General features: G+C 28.7%; 3 protein-coding genes across 3 annotated transcripts; all 3 read left to right on the forward strand.

The window, feature by feature from the left end:
* The first annotated feature begins 864 nt into the window (after positions 1–864).
* LOC150025996 (uncharacterized) lies at positions 865–1,455 on the forward strand. Its single transcript, XM_090304849.1, has one exon. It carries the CDS (start codon positions 865–867, stop codon positions 1,453–1,455), a length of 591 nt encoding a protein of 196 aa, XP_090160975.1.
* A 4,274-nt stretch (positions 1,456–5,729) lies between these two features.
* Positions 5,730–6,320, forward strand: LOC150025997 (uncharacterized). The gene has a single exon (XM_090304850.1). It carries the CDS (start codon positions 5,730–5,732, stop codon positions 6,318–6,320), a length of 591 nt encoding a protein of 196 aa, XP_090160976.1.
* A 3,856-nt stretch (positions 6,321–10,176) lies between these two features.
* CLPP5 (nuclear encoded CLP protease 5) lies at positions 10,177–13,969 on the forward strand. Its single transcript, XM_068637382.1, has 9 exons — positions 10,177–10,473; positions 10,999–11,118; positions 11,193–11,307; positions 11,395–11,487; positions 11,711–11,756; positions 11,878–11,950; positions 12,774–12,808; positions 12,935–13,023; positions 13,528–13,969. The coding sequence occupies exons 1-9, from the start codon at positions 10,355–10,357 to the stop codon at positions 13,747–13,749; spliced, it is 912 nt and encodes a 303-aa protein (XP_068493483.1). The 5' UTR covers positions 10,177–10,354; the 3' UTR covers positions 13,750–13,969.
* Positions 13,970–18,419: the final 4,450 nt, after the last annotated feature.

Here is an 18,419-nt window from a genome sequence, read left to right on the forward strand (position 1 = left end):
TTTTATTTTAAGCTTCCTGTGGGTGGACCCTCAACATGTATGACAAGTTTCATTATGAGTGGACAAAATAGAGAGTAAGTTAAAAAAGAAAGACATAATTGTAGTTTAGCTCAATCTACCTCAACCCATAATTAATTCTCTTTTTTCTTTTTAACTTTCTTCTGAATAGACCTTTAAGTAACTTTCTTTTTGTAGTAGTGTGCAACTGCAAGGAAAATGGGAGGGAAAACAAAAATGCAGGCAAGGAATACCTAATTTGATTTCACAATGATCGTGAGAGGAAAAACAAAAGTATTATGATATGTTTAACAACTTTTATATTTCATTATTCTATTTCAAAATTTTATTAATATTTATTATTCATATAATATAATGTTTTATATTAAAATTATAAGGAGTTGTGAATTAGTTGTTTTAAAAATAGGTGGGTGAAATATTATTCTTCAAAACAACATGATGCAAACATAGAAAGAATTGAATCACACAAGTAGTGATGCTTGCACGTATAAGAGATTAAGAAGTTACCATTTTTTATATTTTTCTATAGTACTAAAAGTTTAATTTTTAATTTGTTTTGCTAATAAAAAAACATTTGGAAGGTTAATTTAGGCTGTTTTTAGGAGGAAACACGCGAAATCATGGGATGGATAACTGATTTAAGTAAGTTTTACCGGTCAGCCAGTGGTTAATTTTGTGGTTACGAAGGAACGTGTGGTTGAGAAGAAGGGAATAGTGAAAAATGTGAGCTATAAAATACCCATGCGTAGCTCAAACAAAATGCAACCCGATCGAAGTTGGTCCTTTGTCTCTGCTCCCAGAAGAAGAAGAACATCAAGAAGACACTTCTATCAAGGAGGAGAGACAATGGACCACTTCAGATTCAACCAAACCCTTTTCCTCGTCGGAGCACTCTCTTGCCTCCTTCTATCCACCATCGCCGCCGCCCGTTCCACTCCTCTAAACTCAGGCTCCCGTCAGCTTCTAGCTGTTACACCTGCGCTTACACAATTCTGCAGCGACACCGATAACCCAACCCTCTGCACCGATACCATCGCCCCCTTCCTTGGTGGCTCCTTCGACCCCGTCAAAGCTCTTGAGACCGAGATGAAAGCCACCCTCAAGAAGGCCAGCGACATCGCTGCTTCCATCTCCAAGCAGCTTCAAGACCCAACCACAAAGAAGAACGCCTTGGACGCGCTCAACATCTGCAAGTCGCAGTACGGAGACATGTTGGACAGCATAAACGAGTCTCTGAATCTGGTGGCCCAGCTTAACGTGGTGGACGCTTATCACAAAATGAGCGCCGTTATATCATACAAATCCAGCTGCGACGACGCTTATGACGAGTCTCCTGGCGTCGACATGCCCTTCCGCCAGGAATCCACCATTTTGTTCCAGTTGAGTGGCAATTGCGTGACCGCCTTGCACACCATCGTTAACAACCACAAGGTGTAATAATCCCAGCGGAGGAATGAGTCTGAGAGAGTACTGTTCCGTTCATAGAGGATAGAGGGTTGAGAGTTTTATATATTTATATTTAATGGTTATTTGTATGAATCTGATTGAGATCGTGGTTCATCAAATAGGGTTGCCCCTATTTCTATGTTTCCCAATTTTGGTGAAGAAATATTAGTTGTCTTTTTTTAAGTAATTAATATTCAGCCAATATCATATTCAAGCACCAATTAATATAATTTGGTACAAATTATATTCCTACCACTCAACACCTGTGCTATTTCATAGAAATCAATATTTATGAAAATATCTAACGTTTTCTTCAGTAATATTTTTTAAAATAATATTTCCGCACTTTCTACTTTTTAAAAAATACCTACCTTTTTAACAATATTTATTTAATTTTACGTGTCATTTAAGTTTTTTTACTTAAATAAAAAAATAAACTTTCGCATTTCATAAAATAGTTATAAGTTTGTAATGTATTATTTTTCATTTAAACTCTAAAATATATTAGTTTTTCATTTTCACTTTGATAAATTAATTAAAATTTAGGTAAGGAAGATTATAATTTTTTAAAAAAATTATCTTGAACTTTAATAATATATATAATAGAATATTTTTAAAATTTTGAAAATTAAAAATAAAAGTTAAATAATATAATAAAATGAGTGTTTGTGTCACTCTTCATTGTAAAAATATTATAAAAAGTAAAATAAGGGATATATATCCTTTTACTAAAAGTAAAAGAGAAGTTGATATTTATTTGAAAATTAGAAGTGATATTTAATAAAAACTAAACAGATGTGAGTGCAACTTTTAATAACATTGGGATGTAAAGGGAGAAAAACAAAAAAACTATTCATATATGTTCCTACTAGGGAGATGGGACCTAGAGAACTATTGAAGTCTTCTTCTCCTTTTCTTCGGTCGGTCAGGTTGTTGGGTGGTGAGCCGGGATTCTTCTCGTCCTCCTGCTTCTCCTTTGGCACTCGGTCTCGGGTGAACACCGGATGGTGGGGTACCTGTGAAGGCACTCCGACGCTCAAGTCAGTAAAGCGGGTGGTCAGCTCTCAGGTAGGTGAACAATAATAAATGACATACCTTACTCCTTGGAATGCGTGCTACTTATATTATTCTAATAGGTCTATCTTGTTGGGCCCGTTTATCAAGGTGGATACCGCTTAAAGTTGCATTACCTAATTCTTGATGATGGATTAACTTCACTGATTTTGGTTTGAGCGTTAACTGCAGTGAGGGTCGGCCGTCGGCCAAGTTCCCATGGTATGGGTCGGCCATGGGCCAAATCCCGAAGGTCTCAGCCACATCTCTTAAGTTTCAACCAGGTCCTCTAAGGTCTCGGCCAAGTTTCCTAAGGTGTCAGTCGAGTGGGTCATCAGCCTTGTCGTCTCGGCCACGTCTATTAAGTCTCAGCCAGGTCCCTCTGGTCTCGGTCGAGTAGACTCGGCCTCAGACAGCTACGTGGACCTTGGCCTCGCCCATACCGATACAATATAGGCTAAATTAAGAATTGTTAACAAGATAGGATGAGTACCAACGTCATTTTCTTTGAGTTGCTCCCATCTTGATAAAATATATATATACAGAAACTGTTTTCTAACTGCTAAAAACTCCTAACCATATCTTTATCATCTATTTTTTTCACTACAAAATGAAATTAAAAATCTATTACTAATTTTTATTTTCCTTATTGGTTCCTTAGTTCCTTGAAAATGAAAAAAAAAACTACTAACTTGAATAAACATATGTTTCATGAACTATAGGTACACCCTAAAAAAATATTTTTCTCACTATACTATAATAAACCCATCAAAGTGTATATGTTTCATGAACTATAGGTACACCCTATAAATATTTTTCACACTATACTTTAAACCCATCAAAGTGTATGTGCAATATTTATAGTAATTCAAAATACAAATTTATTCATTCACATCATATATATCATATATGTAAAAATACAATTATTTATAAAAGAAGAGTAAACAATAAATCTTTAGAGCTTGTAACATTCTCTATATTTTTCCCACATTTAATAACTATAATCTGAAATATATATATATATATATAACTATTTCATATATTGTTTCAAAATATATATTTTTTCATAGGAATTTTAAATATTTACATAAAATTAAAACAAAATATTCCAAAATAAAATAAACATTTTCATCCTCTAGTTTTTCACTGAGGAGTTCTATCACCCGTAACATATGCTCTCGTGTAATACTATCATCATATATTAAAGAAAATAAAACACAATAAAAACAATAGGGCAAGAGTCAACTATTTTTAAAACTTCAAATATAAATAGAACTTTAAATATCAACATAAAACTATCAATTCTCATACATTTTCTCAAAATCCATCAAATGTCTATCTTAATTTATCATTCAGATTTCTCATGAGAGACTTTTACTGATCAACATACTCAGACATTTGACTATACTTCTGGAATACTCGTACATGAACTTAGACTCAGAGATCTGCACATGTCATACCACTACAAGAAAATCATGAAATAGAAACCAATTTGTAGAAACCAAAATAATTAGTTGCAATAGTAATTAAATTAGAGACCATTTTAGAAACTAAAAAGAAATTTGGTTTCTAAATTAGTTTATATTATTTTCTATTTTTGTTAAATAGTTTCTAAATTGGTATCTAATTAGCAACCAAGGTTTTTGCTACCAAATTTAGAAACTAAATAATTGGTAGTTAAAATCTTAGTTGCTAATTAGATACCAATTTAGAAACTATTTAACAATAATAGAAAATAATAGAAACTAATTTAGAAACCAATTTTTTTTCAGTCTCTAAAAATTGGTTTCTATTTTATGATTTTCTTGTAGTGTACGGTCTCACTGTGAAATTCTCATGCGCATAAATAATCACAATGTCATGTCTCTCCTAATATGACAGGGTTAACTCATATAATTAGAATTTAATAAGAATAAATATGAGTTAAAATAGAGAGATGATTAATTATAAAATAATAATTTTCTAAAATTGGAAAAAATATATTGAGAAATTACTTAAAAATTGAAATTTTATTTATTTAAGAAATTAATTGCAAATGATGTATAATTCCTTTTCATATACCAATTTAAGAAAAATTAAAGTATGATAAAAGAATTGCAAATAAAAAATTGGAACTACATATTAAATTGACAAATATAAAACATATTTTAAATTCATACTTCAAAATTATTAAATCTCAAATTCAAAATATAATATAATTTAAAAAAGTATTTTTTTTAATCTCATTAAGTCTCGTAACATTAATAACATGCATATAAGCAAGTTGAAAAGAAACTTATAATCAATTAATATATAACATGCATGTACACTTAATTGAGGTTTAGTATAATAGAAACTCAATCAATTATGCCTTTTATTTTAAGCTTCCTGTGGGTGGACCCTCAACATGTATGACAAGTTTCATTATGAGTGGACAAAATAGAGAGTAAGTTAAAAAAGAAAGACATAATTGTAGTTTAGCTCAATCTACCTCAACCCATAATTAATTCTCTTTTTTCTTTTTAACTTTCTTCTGAATAGACCTTTAAGTAACTTTCTTTTTGTAGTAGTGTGCAACTGCAAGGAAAATGGGAGGGAAAACAAAAATGCAGGCAAGGAATACCTAATTTGATTTCACAATGATCGTGAGAGGAAAAACAAAAGTATTATGATATGTTTAACAACTTTTATATTTCATTATTCTATTTCAAAATTTTATTAATATTTATTATTCATATAATATAATGTTTTATATTAAAATTATAAGGAGTTGTGAATTAGTTGTTTTAAAAATAGGTGGGTGAAATATTATTCTTCAAAACAACATGATGCAAACATAGAGAGAATTGAATCACAGGTAGTGATGCATGCACGTATAAGAGATTAAGAAGTTACCATTTTTTATATTTTTCTATAGTACTAAAAGCTTAACTTTTAATTTGTTTTGCTAATAAAAAAAATTTGGAAGGTTAATTTAGGCTGTTTTTAGAAGGAAACACGCGAAATCATGGGATGGATAACTGATTTAAGTAAGTTTTACCGGTCAGCCGGTGGTTAATTTTGTGGTTACGGAGGAACGTGTGGTTGAGAAGAAGGGAATAGTGAAAAATGTGAGCTATAAAATACCCATGCGTAGCTCAAACAAAATGCAACCCGATCGAAGTTGGTCCTTTGTCTCTGCTCCAAGAAGAAGAAGAACATCAAGAAGACGCTTCTATCAAGGAGGAGAGACAATGGACCACTTCAGATTCAACCAAACCCTTTTCCTCGTCGGAGCACTCTCTTGCCTCCTTCTATCCACCATCGCCGCCGCCCGTTCCACTCCTCTAAACTCAGGCTCCCGTCAGCTTCTAGCTGTTACACCTGCGCTTACACAATTCTGCAGCGGCACCGATAACCCAACCCTCTGCACCGATACCATCGCCCCCTTCCTTGGTGGCTCCTTCGACCCCGTCAAAGCTCTTGAGACCGAGATGAAAGCCACCCTCAAGAAGGCCAGCGACATCGCTGCTTCCATCTCCAAGCAGCTTCAAGACCCAACCACAAAGAAGAACGCCTTGGACGCACTCAACATTTGCAAGTCGCAGTACGGAGACATGTTGGACAGCATAAACGAGTCTCTGAATTTGGTGGCCCAGCTGAACGTGGTGGACGCTTATCACAAAATGAGCGCCGTTATATCTTACAAATCCAGTTGCGACGACGCTTACGACGAGTCTCCCGGCGTCGACATGCCCTTCCGCCAGGAATCTACCATTCTCTTCCAGTTGAGTGGCAATTGCGTGACCGCCTTGCACACCATCGTTAACAACCACAAGGTGTAATCACAGCGGAGAATTGAATCTGATTGAGTCTGAGAGAGTACTGTTCCCTTCATAGAGGATAAAGGATTTAACGGTTATTTATATGAATCTGATTGAGTTCGTGTTCATCAAATCAAATAGGGGTTGCCCCTATTTCTATGTTTCCCAATTTTAGTGAAGAAATATTAGTTATCTTCTTTGAAGTAATTAATATTCAGCCAATGTCATATTCAAGCACCAATTAATATAATTTCCTACCACTCAATGTCTTATTTCATAGAAAAAAAAAATATGAACATTTATGAAAATGTCTAACTAACTCTTTCTTCGATAATATTCTAAAAAAACATTTGCACACTTTCTACTTTTTTAAAATACCTACTTTTTTAACTATATTTATTGAGATTTCATTTAAGTTTTACTTTCTCATTTCATAAAATACTTATATAAAGTTTGCAATGCATTATTTTTCATTTATACTCTAAAATATGTTAGTTTTTCATTTTTTGATGATAAAAAAATTATCTTGAACTTTAATAATATATAAAATATAATATTTTTAAAATTTTGAAAATTGAAAATGAAAATAATAAAATACAATGAGTGTATGCGTCACTTCATTTTAAAAATATTATAAACCAAAAAATAAGGGATATATATCCTTTATTAAAAGTAAAAGAGAGATTGATATTTATTTAAAAATTAGGAGTGATATTTAATAAAAACTAAAGGGAGGTGAGTGTATTTTTTTAATAACATAAGGATGTAAAGGGAGACAAACAAACTCAAAAGGTAAGCAATATATAAAAGCAAAAACTATGCATAGCATAGAGGCTATATTAAGAATTGTTAACAAGCAAGGGTGAGTATCAACTTTCTTTGAGTTGCTCCCATCTTGATAAAAATTATATACAGAAATTGTTTTCTAACTTCTAAAACATGATTAAGGTAGATAAGAGTTTAAAAACTCCTAACCATATCTCTACATCTATTTTTTCCACTACAAAATGAAATTAAAAATCTATTACTAATTTGTATTTTTCTTATTGTATTTTCCTTATTCGTTACTTGAAATTGAACAAGAAAAAACAGTAACTTGAATAAACATATGTTTTATTAATTATAGGTCATGATTGCAACATTCTCAAAATATTTTTCAAACTATACAATAAATCCATTAAACAATTCATAATACAAACACAATGGTAAACTATTAAAATTAATATTTAACATAAGAAAATATGAGTAAAAAGAAGATTAGATTTATAATTCATAAATAATCCAACTTCTTTTCAATTAAACATAGACATGCAAAATTCATGTACCAACCATAATAATCAAATTTCATACAACAACCATATAGATCACACATGAATCTATATATCAAGAAAATTTAATAATCAGAATATTAATTGACGTCTTTAAGAAAACTCGTATTAAGTAGCTTTACCAAAGATTAACACCTAATCCAATACTCAATACTTAAATTTACAAATTTGATTCAATACCTAAGAGAAAGAATCTGAGTAAATTCAAGACATTAAATAGTGTGTAATGAACTCTTTTGTCAGTTTTTCACCACCTGATGTCTTAGTATGGACCATAATGATCTCTATTACAACATAGAAATCAATACTTAATACACAAATCAAAAAATGATTCATATATTATCCCAAATGCATATCCTCAATTTCATGCAAATCTCATCATCCTCATACAATGTATATCATTTTGAAATTTCACGTTCAATTGAATATACAAACTAATATTCACTTTACATTTACAAAAACTCATACATAATCCAATTTATTGAAAAGACGAGAAAAAAAGAGAAATAAGTTTTCTAGCTTAAGCGAAATGAGTTCACTTGAATGAAAATATGTTAGCTTTACTTGAACGAAAATTTCTCCTCATTAGTGAAAACAAGCTTAAGTGCAATACTATTTTAAAAATACCTATCTTTTTAACTATATTTATTTAGTTTTCATTTAAGTTTTTTTTTTACTTAAATAAAAAAAAACTTCCTCATTTCATAAAATAGTTGTTGTAAAATTTGTAATGCTTTTTATTTTTCATTTATACTCTAAAATATATTAGTTTTTCATTTTCACTTTGATGATAATAAATGTATAAACTAATTAAAAGTTATGTAAGGAAGAGTATAATTTAAAAAAAAAATATTTTTATCTTTAACTTTAATGATATATAAAATAGAATAATTTTAAAATTTTGAAAATTAAAAATAAAAGTTAAAATAATAAGATAAAAGGAGTGTTTGTGTCACTTCATTGTAAAACTATTATAAAAAAATAAAATAAGGAATATATATCCTTTATTAAAAGTAAAAGAGTAGTTGATGTTTATTTAAAAGTTATAAGTGATATTTAATAAAAATAAATAGAGGTGAGTGTATTTTTTTAATAGCATAAGGATGTAAGGGAGAAAAACAAACACCAAAAAGTAGGCAATATAGAAGAGCAAAAACTATGCGTAGAGGCTATATTAACAATTGTTAACAAGCAAGGATGAGTATCAACGTCATTTTCTAAAAACTCCTAACTATATCTCTAACATCTAATTTTTTCACTACAAAATGAAATTAAAAATCTATTACTGATTTTATTTTCCTTATTGGTTCCTTGGTTCCTTGAAAATGAAAAAAAAAAAACACTACTAACTTGAATAAACATATGTTTTACCAGTTATAGGTATATCCTAAAAATACTTTTCAAACTATATTATAAACCCATTAAAGAGTATATATATAATGCTTATAGTAATTCAAAATACAAATTTATTCATTCACATTATAATTATATATATATATAAATATAAATATTTACAAAAAAAGTAAAAAATAAAAACCTTTAAAGTTCTTTTTAGGGTTTAGGGTTTATTTGATTTTCATATAAAAAAATAAAAATAAATTAAATTACAACGTGAAATAAATAAAAAATAACAAAAAGGCATAAGGAAAGTGGAAGAAAAAAAAAACAAAAAGTTGTTTAGTAAACTATATTCCCACTAGTGTTAATAAAAAAAAGTAAATTCAATAATTAATTATATATTCTAAAACAGTGATTACAAAATCGTAAACAATTTTTTTCAAATTTAATATTAACTTTTTTTAATTTTAAATTTAAATAGTTATAAACAAAATAACTAAAATAAAATAAAATAAATAAAATATTAATATAAGAATAAAATAAAAAAATTTATATAAAAAATAGTTATACTGTATAATCACTTTATATAGGTATAAATATAACAACGATATAAACATATTATCAAAATGTAATTGAGAAGGGATTTAATAGTTTTTAAAACTAAAAATGAAACAAAGTTACGAATAATTAAAAAAAATAAGAATTAAATTTACATAAAAAAATCCAGGAACAAAAAACTGTATATAATTAAAACTCAAAGGATTAAAATGGTAGAAAAATAATTCAAAATCAAGCAAATATATAGTAAAATATATTAAAAAAACAAAATTACAATTAAGCCTAAAATTTAATAGGTGATTTTGGTTGAAAATTTGTTTATATCTGAACTTATGGAATTAAACTTTATAAGTTAGTAAACACTTTTAAAAATTCACTAATATATTTTTTTTCAAATAATTTGTTTTCTCTTATATAATTTAGATTGATAATTTATTTCGTACTTGCGAAACAGAATAATATTTTATAAACTGCTTTATATTTAAAACTGTTTCCGAAAACTGTTTCAATATATTTTTAAAAAAATATATAAAAAATAAAGTAATATACATAATATAATAAAATATTAATATAAAGATAAAAGAGAAAAAGAATTAAGAAACAGAACAAGATATTTAAGTATAACGATATTATCTATTATTTATTTTTGACCTGATAAATATACAGGGAGCCTTTCCTCCAACACTAACAAACGCTTCTGAGTTGAGTTCACTGTCGACAAGTTTTGCCCCAACACTCAACTCCGCTATCCCTATTCTTCTTATTCTTCTTCTCCTTATTAAACAAACTCTCTCATTTCTTTGCACCTTCGTTCTCATCCACCAATTAACAATGGCGCACACATCCCTTTTCACTCCCTCTTCCTCTCTCGGATTCAACCCTCTTCTTCTTTCCTCCACTTCCTCTTCTTCTTCTCTCTCCAAAAACCTTTCTTTCCCCACCCTCTCCAGGTATTTTTCTTTTTCTTTATCAATTTGCTTATGGCACCCCATGTACTGTGGTGTTCTTAAAAACTTAATTGCCGTAAAGTTTACATTTTGATGACTTGTGTGTGAGTTTGTGGTTTTCGATTGGTTAGATTTCATTTCTTGATTATTTAGTTATTTTAGAGAATTCTGGACACCAGATTTGTGGAAGAGGACCCTAAATTTTTATGCTGATGGGTAAGGGTGAAAGTGAGGTTTTGGGTCACTTTTGGGTTATGTTTCGAACTGAAAAATAGTTTGATAAAAATGTCATGATAAAATTTGAATTGCCTGGATTTTTAAAATGATTAATCTCGGGTGGGTCTGCTGTGAAGGGTTTTTAAATTTTGGATAGATAAAGCTCGAATTGTTATTATCCACTTTTTATCTGTACTTAAATTTCCCTTTTTAAAAAAACTGGCAATTTATCATGGAAGAGACTAGAATATTCTCTGTTATGTTGGATATATTTATGCCTATTAAGGGATGAAGCCTTGCTGTGGTTTGCAGGAAATTAAGCAAATCAGTAGAAGGTAGAAAGATTAATAAAAGTTCTGCTGTGAAGGCAGTGTATGGTGATGAATTTTGGACACCTGAGAGGAGTTCACGTCAGGGTATTTGGTCTATAAGGTAGATTTGGTTTTGTTATTAGTTTTATCTTTAAGCTTAGTCTTTATTTATTGACTTGGATAGTGTTCTTCAAGGAGTGATTTGCAAGTCCCATCTTCCCCTTATTTTCCCACCTATGCACAAGGACAAGGGCCACCCCCTATGGTGCAGGAGCGTTTCCAGAGTGTTATAAGTCAGCTTTTCCAATATGTAGGCATTTTTTATCTTGTTACTTGAGGTTGAGTGTTCAGCTTCTGTTTAATCTTGTTAGTATTAATAATGTGTTTTGGTATTTAGAGAATAATCCGTTGTGGTGGAGCTGTTGATGACGATATGGCAAACATCATAGTTGCGCAGCTCCTGTACCTTGATGCTGTTGATCCTAACAAGGTTTGTTCTTAGTCATTGAAAACTCATGGTTATCTTCTTAATCGTTCTCCATATAAAGTGTTTCGTTGCATTTCTTAAGCTGATGTTAAATAATTATATTTTGGTATTTCTTCATTCGGATGTAATTATTATCTTGAATTTGCATTTGGTATTTTCTGTTGTTTAATAAACTCAATTTTGTCATGCACGCACTTAGTCAACATTTTCTTATGATGTTGAACAGGATATTGTCATGTATCTAAATTCTCCAGGAGGGTCGGTTACAGCTGGTAATTATTTCAGTTAACACTATATTGCATTGTTTTTATTATATTCAATCTACACATGAGTTGAAAAAGAATATTATTGCTTTTCAAATGTTAAATGCTTCCTTTGTTATTTTTTCCTCAGGTATGGCAATATTTGATACAATGAGGCATATTCGACCTGATGTGTCTACTGTCTGTGTTGGATTAGCGGCTAGGTAATTTTTTGTTCTTTCTCTGGACAATATTACCCTAATGCTGTCAGGTTACTTGTTATCACCATGAGTAGAAAGTTAAAAGTTTTATCCCAATTTGTTCTTAGTGCATGCTGCCTTCAGAACAGATTGATTTGTTTTTTGCTGAAAACACTTGGAGAATTAAGATGATTTATTATTAATTTTATTAGAATTTTGACTTCAACGCTGTATCATGTGAAACACGTGATTACATTTTTATTTGTATGTCTTTATTTTGGAGGGTTGACCTCTTATCCTCATTCCAATTTGTATTTTCCCTATCACTACTATTCACTTGTATATATACCCTGGTAAGGCCAATTAATAAAAATAAAATAAAGCTTATCAATCTGCTCATTTAATCTTTGGTTTCTCACAGCCTTTTTTCTGGGAATGATATATTTTAATTGAGTTCCCACTGGCTTCAGGAGTAGCCATTTGTGAATCTTGAGAGCAAATAGTTTCCCTGTCACCGTGTGTATTTAAGTCTGCTGCATTTCATTTGAACAAATCTACTCCAATTTGTAAAAGTAAAGGGAGTGTAGTTGTGATTTTCCCTTTTACCTTCATCTAGTGAAATGGGACTGGTAGTGTTGTTGAAGATAATATTAACTGTTGAACTAAAAGTCTTTAGGCTTTGCTTTTGACAAAATATTCTTAACACTCCCACGGATTAAAAATCAGATCAATATTGATAGTTTGACAATGAGAAGTGAATAATAGTCGATTGTATAGTACAGTTATTTATCATTTCTTGTTGAAGAAATTTTATTTCCCATTCTTATATAAACCTTTTCATGTGCAGTATGGGAGCTTTTCTGCTTAGTGCAGGGACCATTGGTAATAGTTCTTGTAACTTTAAATCATTGTATCCTCCTTCTCTTGATGAATGTCATCTCTACTTCTCCAAAAGTGAAACAAATGCTTCTTTCTAACTTTATATCCCTTCCTCCATCACATCTGAAGGAAAGAGATACAGTTTGCCAAATTCAAGGATTATGATTCATCAACCGCTTGGTGGTGCTCAAGGAGGCCAGACTGACATAGATATTCAGGTACAAACCTCATTTTCATCCTTTTAATTTTTACTGAACGAAGTTTATATACTTCTTTTATCTTTTATCCAAGAAAACTAAAATCACAGGACAGTACTTAAACTCTATAATGAGTTAATTTAACTCAAGATGAATGCCTAATTACGTAGTGAGTTTCCTAATAACCTAGATTTAAGTTTACAAACATGCTTAGTAATTTCTCTATTCATACATTATATTCCATACCCCTGATAGATACTATGATTTCTTCCCTATATTAACCTGCTATTTATATTCCATTCCCTACTATTATACATTTGGATTTCTCCAGCATTTCGATAGATTGGATTGAATCAGACTGTTGCACTAGTTTTGATTATGAACACCATTGCAATAAGTGACATTGTCACTGTGTATGACCTTGCCAAAGGAAACTGTAGTATTTAGTTATGTACACATATCATATATTCATAATTCTGTACAATATGTTGTTGGACTTGACTGTTTGTGATTAAAAATTCTCAGGCTAATGAAATGCTGCATCACAAGGCAAATCTGAATGGATATCTCTCCTATCACACTGGCCAAAGTTTGGAGAAGATTAACCAGGACACAGACCGTGACTTTTTTATGAGTGCAAAAGAAGCCAAGGAATACGGACTCATAGATGGTGTGATTATGAATCCTCTCAAAGCTCTCCAGCCATTAGAGGCTGCAGCAGAGGGTAAAGATCGGGCCAGTGTTTGAGCATGAGATTGTTGCACTTTAGTTACCGAGGTATAAGAAGGATAGGATTAAACTATTAGATGTTTTTGGTTGCTGAGTTCAACTGAACTTTTGAACGGATGTTGATATCTGTGTCCATGTACCGAAAATGAGGTCAAATTGATACTTTTATTATTGCTTTAGTTTTTATACTGACAGAAACTTCTTTAGTTAATGGATCCTGAATGTAATTTTTCCTTCATCCTTTCGTCTGTGATTATCTGATATTGATATGCTTCGTTAAATAATGAAACGCTATGCTGCCCTTCTCAGTTTTTATTTTTTCATAAAAGCTTTGCATTTTATTTTAGCCACTAATTCATTCTTAGTGTTTATAAATCAAGTTTTGTATAATTTCTGAACTTAGGATTTTATCAAATGCAGAATTTTCTGATTTCTAGTTAACTGTGTATTGTGTTGATTGTTTTGAATAATATATTTGGAAATACTCATTGTTTCCTTGCCAACACTCTTCTGACCAAATTGGTGTATTTAACACTATCGATTCGATTTTTTCTTATTCTAAAAGTGTCTATTAAAACTTTTATCCCAAGCCCTGAGAAAGAAAAAGCAAAGTTACATTTGATGTTTCCAATGAAAATTTTAAGTGGTAATTCATGTCTGAAAATTGTTATCTAGAAAAGCTTTCTGATAAAAATAAATAATTTCATTTTGATTTTTGTCTTTGATTTTCAATCATCCAAAATTTTGAGTATCTAATTTAATTTTTAACATCCATTTCAAGATAGATGAATAATATTTATTTTCCAAATATTAATTTTTTGTGAGCTACATATGCCCATGTTATATTTTTCATCAATTAACCTTTTAAAATCAAAATTTATTCATTTGATTAAAACTAAAAACATACTTAAGATACTATATCTTAATAGAATCAGCTGAAACAGTAATTTTTCATTTTCAATTAAGAAATGATTTAATATTTTTTAGATTATCAACTAAAATGTACTCAGTTCCAATCCATAAACATTATTACGGTTACCTAAACGTCCCTGCACTATTTAATAAAGTTTGTTTGACACTCCAAATATCTTTTTCCATAAAAATACTTTTAAAATATCACTTTCACATATTTGATACTCTCAAAAGGTAAAGTAAGTACCCTGTGCTTTCATAGGACTAAAAGTTATAGAGTAATGATGTCTCCCACTCCATTATTTTTACAATTCCCTTGTCTTGTGATTTTTAATTAAATATTTTTTTAAATAAATCAATGATAACTTATTAATGACGGGATGTAGTTTACCTGTCATATTTTTGTGTGTTTATATTATACATATAAGTATAGTTATAACTATACCTCTTTTTATAAAAATGTTTTAGACATATCAAACACATTTATGATATTTTAAGTATAATTCTCAACCAACTTAAAAATCCCATAAAATGTATTCTTTAGAAACATATAATCAAAATTAAAGTAAAAATATATATATTCACATTAAATTAATAGTTAATTGCTTTAGTTGTTATTTTTTAATTTAAGAATTATCTATGGTTTAGCCAAATATGTGAATGCTTGTAATCCTCCTAATTAATATCCGCGTCAAAATTGATAAAAAAAATAGTAATCGAAAAAAGTTAAATGTGCAATATTTTTTTTTAAATTGTTGGAAATATTAAATTTCATCATGTCATATTTCAAATTGCATAAAATACATAATCTCAAGTTTATTTGAGAATAAAATATGAAAATAAACTTAATATGCTGATGATTTTATTTAATCTTAAATATATAGATTAAATAAGAAAAATTATATAATTAACAATTTGTCTCATTTCTATTTTTTAAAACAATTTAACGATTTAGAACCTTGTGAAGTTGTTTTTAAAAAAAGCTTGTGGAATTGAAGGATTTTTCAGTTTCCACCTCTGATTCTTGCTCACCAGTCACCAACATTCTGAAAAAACTCACCCACTGCTGACAGACACTTTCCATCGTCAACTTTTATCACTTCCAACTTACAACTCCACTCTACGTTTAACATTTTATTTATCTTTTTCGAATCAATAGATTATCTATTTATCTCATACATATGAATAAATTATTATTTTAATTTTAATATTTTCTTAAACACAATTCACTATTTTATAAAATTAAATAACACTGTAAATTATACTTTAGAAAAAAATTCAGAAAATCTTATATTAGATGTGTCTAATAGAGATTAAATTAAATAATCATTTATTGTATAGTTTATCTATAGAGAGATAGATTGAAGTGGGTTATAAATCCACTTATGACTTTTATTTCTACATTGATATTACTATTCTTTTTTACATTCACATTATAATTATACTACGGAAACACAGGGCAAATTACTGTGTATCTGATTTTTTATTATATTATTATATATATATATTTATTTAAATGAAATATAGATTTATGTGTATACATATATTTTAAATATCAAATTATTTATATATATATATTTTAAAGAAAAAATATTAATTTTTTTTAAAAAATAAATCAAATAAAGATACAGATAATATTCAGAATGTCTTTCTGCGTATCACTCAAAAGAAATAAAATTGTTGTTAACGAATATTTTGATTAAATTATAACAATAATCAAATTAATTAAATTGTATAAAACATATCATTCATATTTTTTTTTAATATTTGCGTATTCTTATTGAGATTAAAAAAAATAGATTGTTAAGTATTGTGATTTATTTGATTCACATAAGAAAAATAAAAACCGAATTACCACGTAAAATAAATAAATAAAAGTAACAAAAAGCATAATGAAAACGGAAGAAGAAAAAACAGAAAAAAAAAGTTACTTGGTGAAAATAACTATAATATCATTCTTAAAATCAGTTATAAAGATGAATATAATAATAAAAAAAAATAAAAAAAAAATAAGATGAGAAACTCCAATAACAAATTCAAAATATTTTTTTTCTAATCTTTTTCTCTTATTCGCACTAATACATATTCATGACATCAAAATAACTTTGTATTTGTGCAAAAATCTGAATGCTCTATATTCAAGTAACTTTGTGTTTGTTTATCCGTTGGAGAGAGTTAAAGTAACTGTGCATCAAACCAGATCTCAATTTAACGTTTTATTTGACTCATTACTTTCAAATAAATATAATGTATCTTTCAAATTTAATATATATATTTTTTTAATTTTAAATTTAAATAATTGTAATATAAAAATAAAATATAAACAAATTTATGTATAAGAAATATTCTTTATATATAGATATAAATATATTACGAAAATATAGACGTTATTGTGTATTTAATTCTTTTTATCATTACTAAATGTGTATTTAGTATTTATTAAAATAAATTATACATTTATATTGTAATATTTTAATTTATTATAAATTTATGTGTATTTAATTTTTTTATTTTATTATAAATTTTTTATGTGTATTTGGTACCTAATATATATATAAAAAAAATACAGATAGAGATACTACCAAAAAAGAGAAGAAGATCAGTACAAAAAAATCAAGAACACGATGTAAAAAAAAATCCAGAACCAATATTAATTTTAAAAACAAAGAAGAAATATGGGTTTTAAAATACAAAGAAAAAAAAGAGCGTAACCAGGATTAATTATAAAACAATTGATTATATCCAGAAAAATAACAAGATGATTGGAATGTCTAAAATAAAATAAATATAAAGATAAAATAAAAAGGAAGATGTAGACACAAAAAATAGTATAGGTATAGATTATTATTTTATTGCTGTATAATATTTTATTAAAAAATCAGTTATTAGGTAAATGTATTTAATAAATCTATATTTTTCCTTTGACATTAGAGGGATGTTGGGTCGCATACCATAACCTATTCAGTTCAAATGACATGACACAGTATGTTTCTTGCCTACTGGGGCCCACATCACCCCACCTAACACTAACACATGCCCTTATTTAATTTTCTTTTATATTTTATAAACAATAATCAAATTATCATTTTATTATAATATAATATTTTACTTTAAAAATATTTATAAAGTAGTTATTTTATTATATTGGTAGTGTTAATCAAACAAACTTTTTTTTTCCATACATAAACAGTACAAATACTTTCTTGAGTTTTGCTTTGGTGTCAATTCTTCCCCTAAAGAAAACAGAAAACTTGTTCACACATTGGAGTTATAATTATTTCAAATACTCTATCTTAAATCTGTAAAGGGTTTGTGATAACAAAGTTTCAGCCAATGTCAGTTTTCATAATATTTTTTTTCTGGTTTGGAGTGTTGCGGAATTAGAGTTTCACCAAAATTAAAATTGTAGTTGGTGGTGGATAATTTTGTTATTTATTTTGTTGTTCAAAGATATTTAATTTAACTTACTTTATAAACTTTCATTGGCAGAAGATGTCAAAGCAACTATACAAGAAGAAGAGGAAAATAAACAATCCATACGGATCTTCTTAGTTATTGTTTGTTTCCATATAAATTTTAAACTCTGGGGACTATGATTATAGTAGTGAGACAAAGCCCTTTTCAACTTACCCAAACAGGGTACAATAATATAACCCTTCAGCAGCATTCATCAATTCGTCAAACTATATTAACTACTTTAGTTTGGTTTTAAAAATTCACCAATTCACTTTGGCAGTGCTCTCAAAAAGTTATATTTAGACTCACTCAAATTGATT

This window comes from Phaseolus vulgaris, chromosome 7, assembly GCF_051622355.1.
Source record: "Phaseolus vulgaris cultivar YP4 chromosome 7, ASM5162235v1, whole genome shotgun sequence".
Taxonomy (NCBI): Eukaryota; Viridiplantae; Streptophyta; class Magnoliopsida; order Fabales; family Fabaceae; genus Phaseolus; species Phaseolus vulgaris.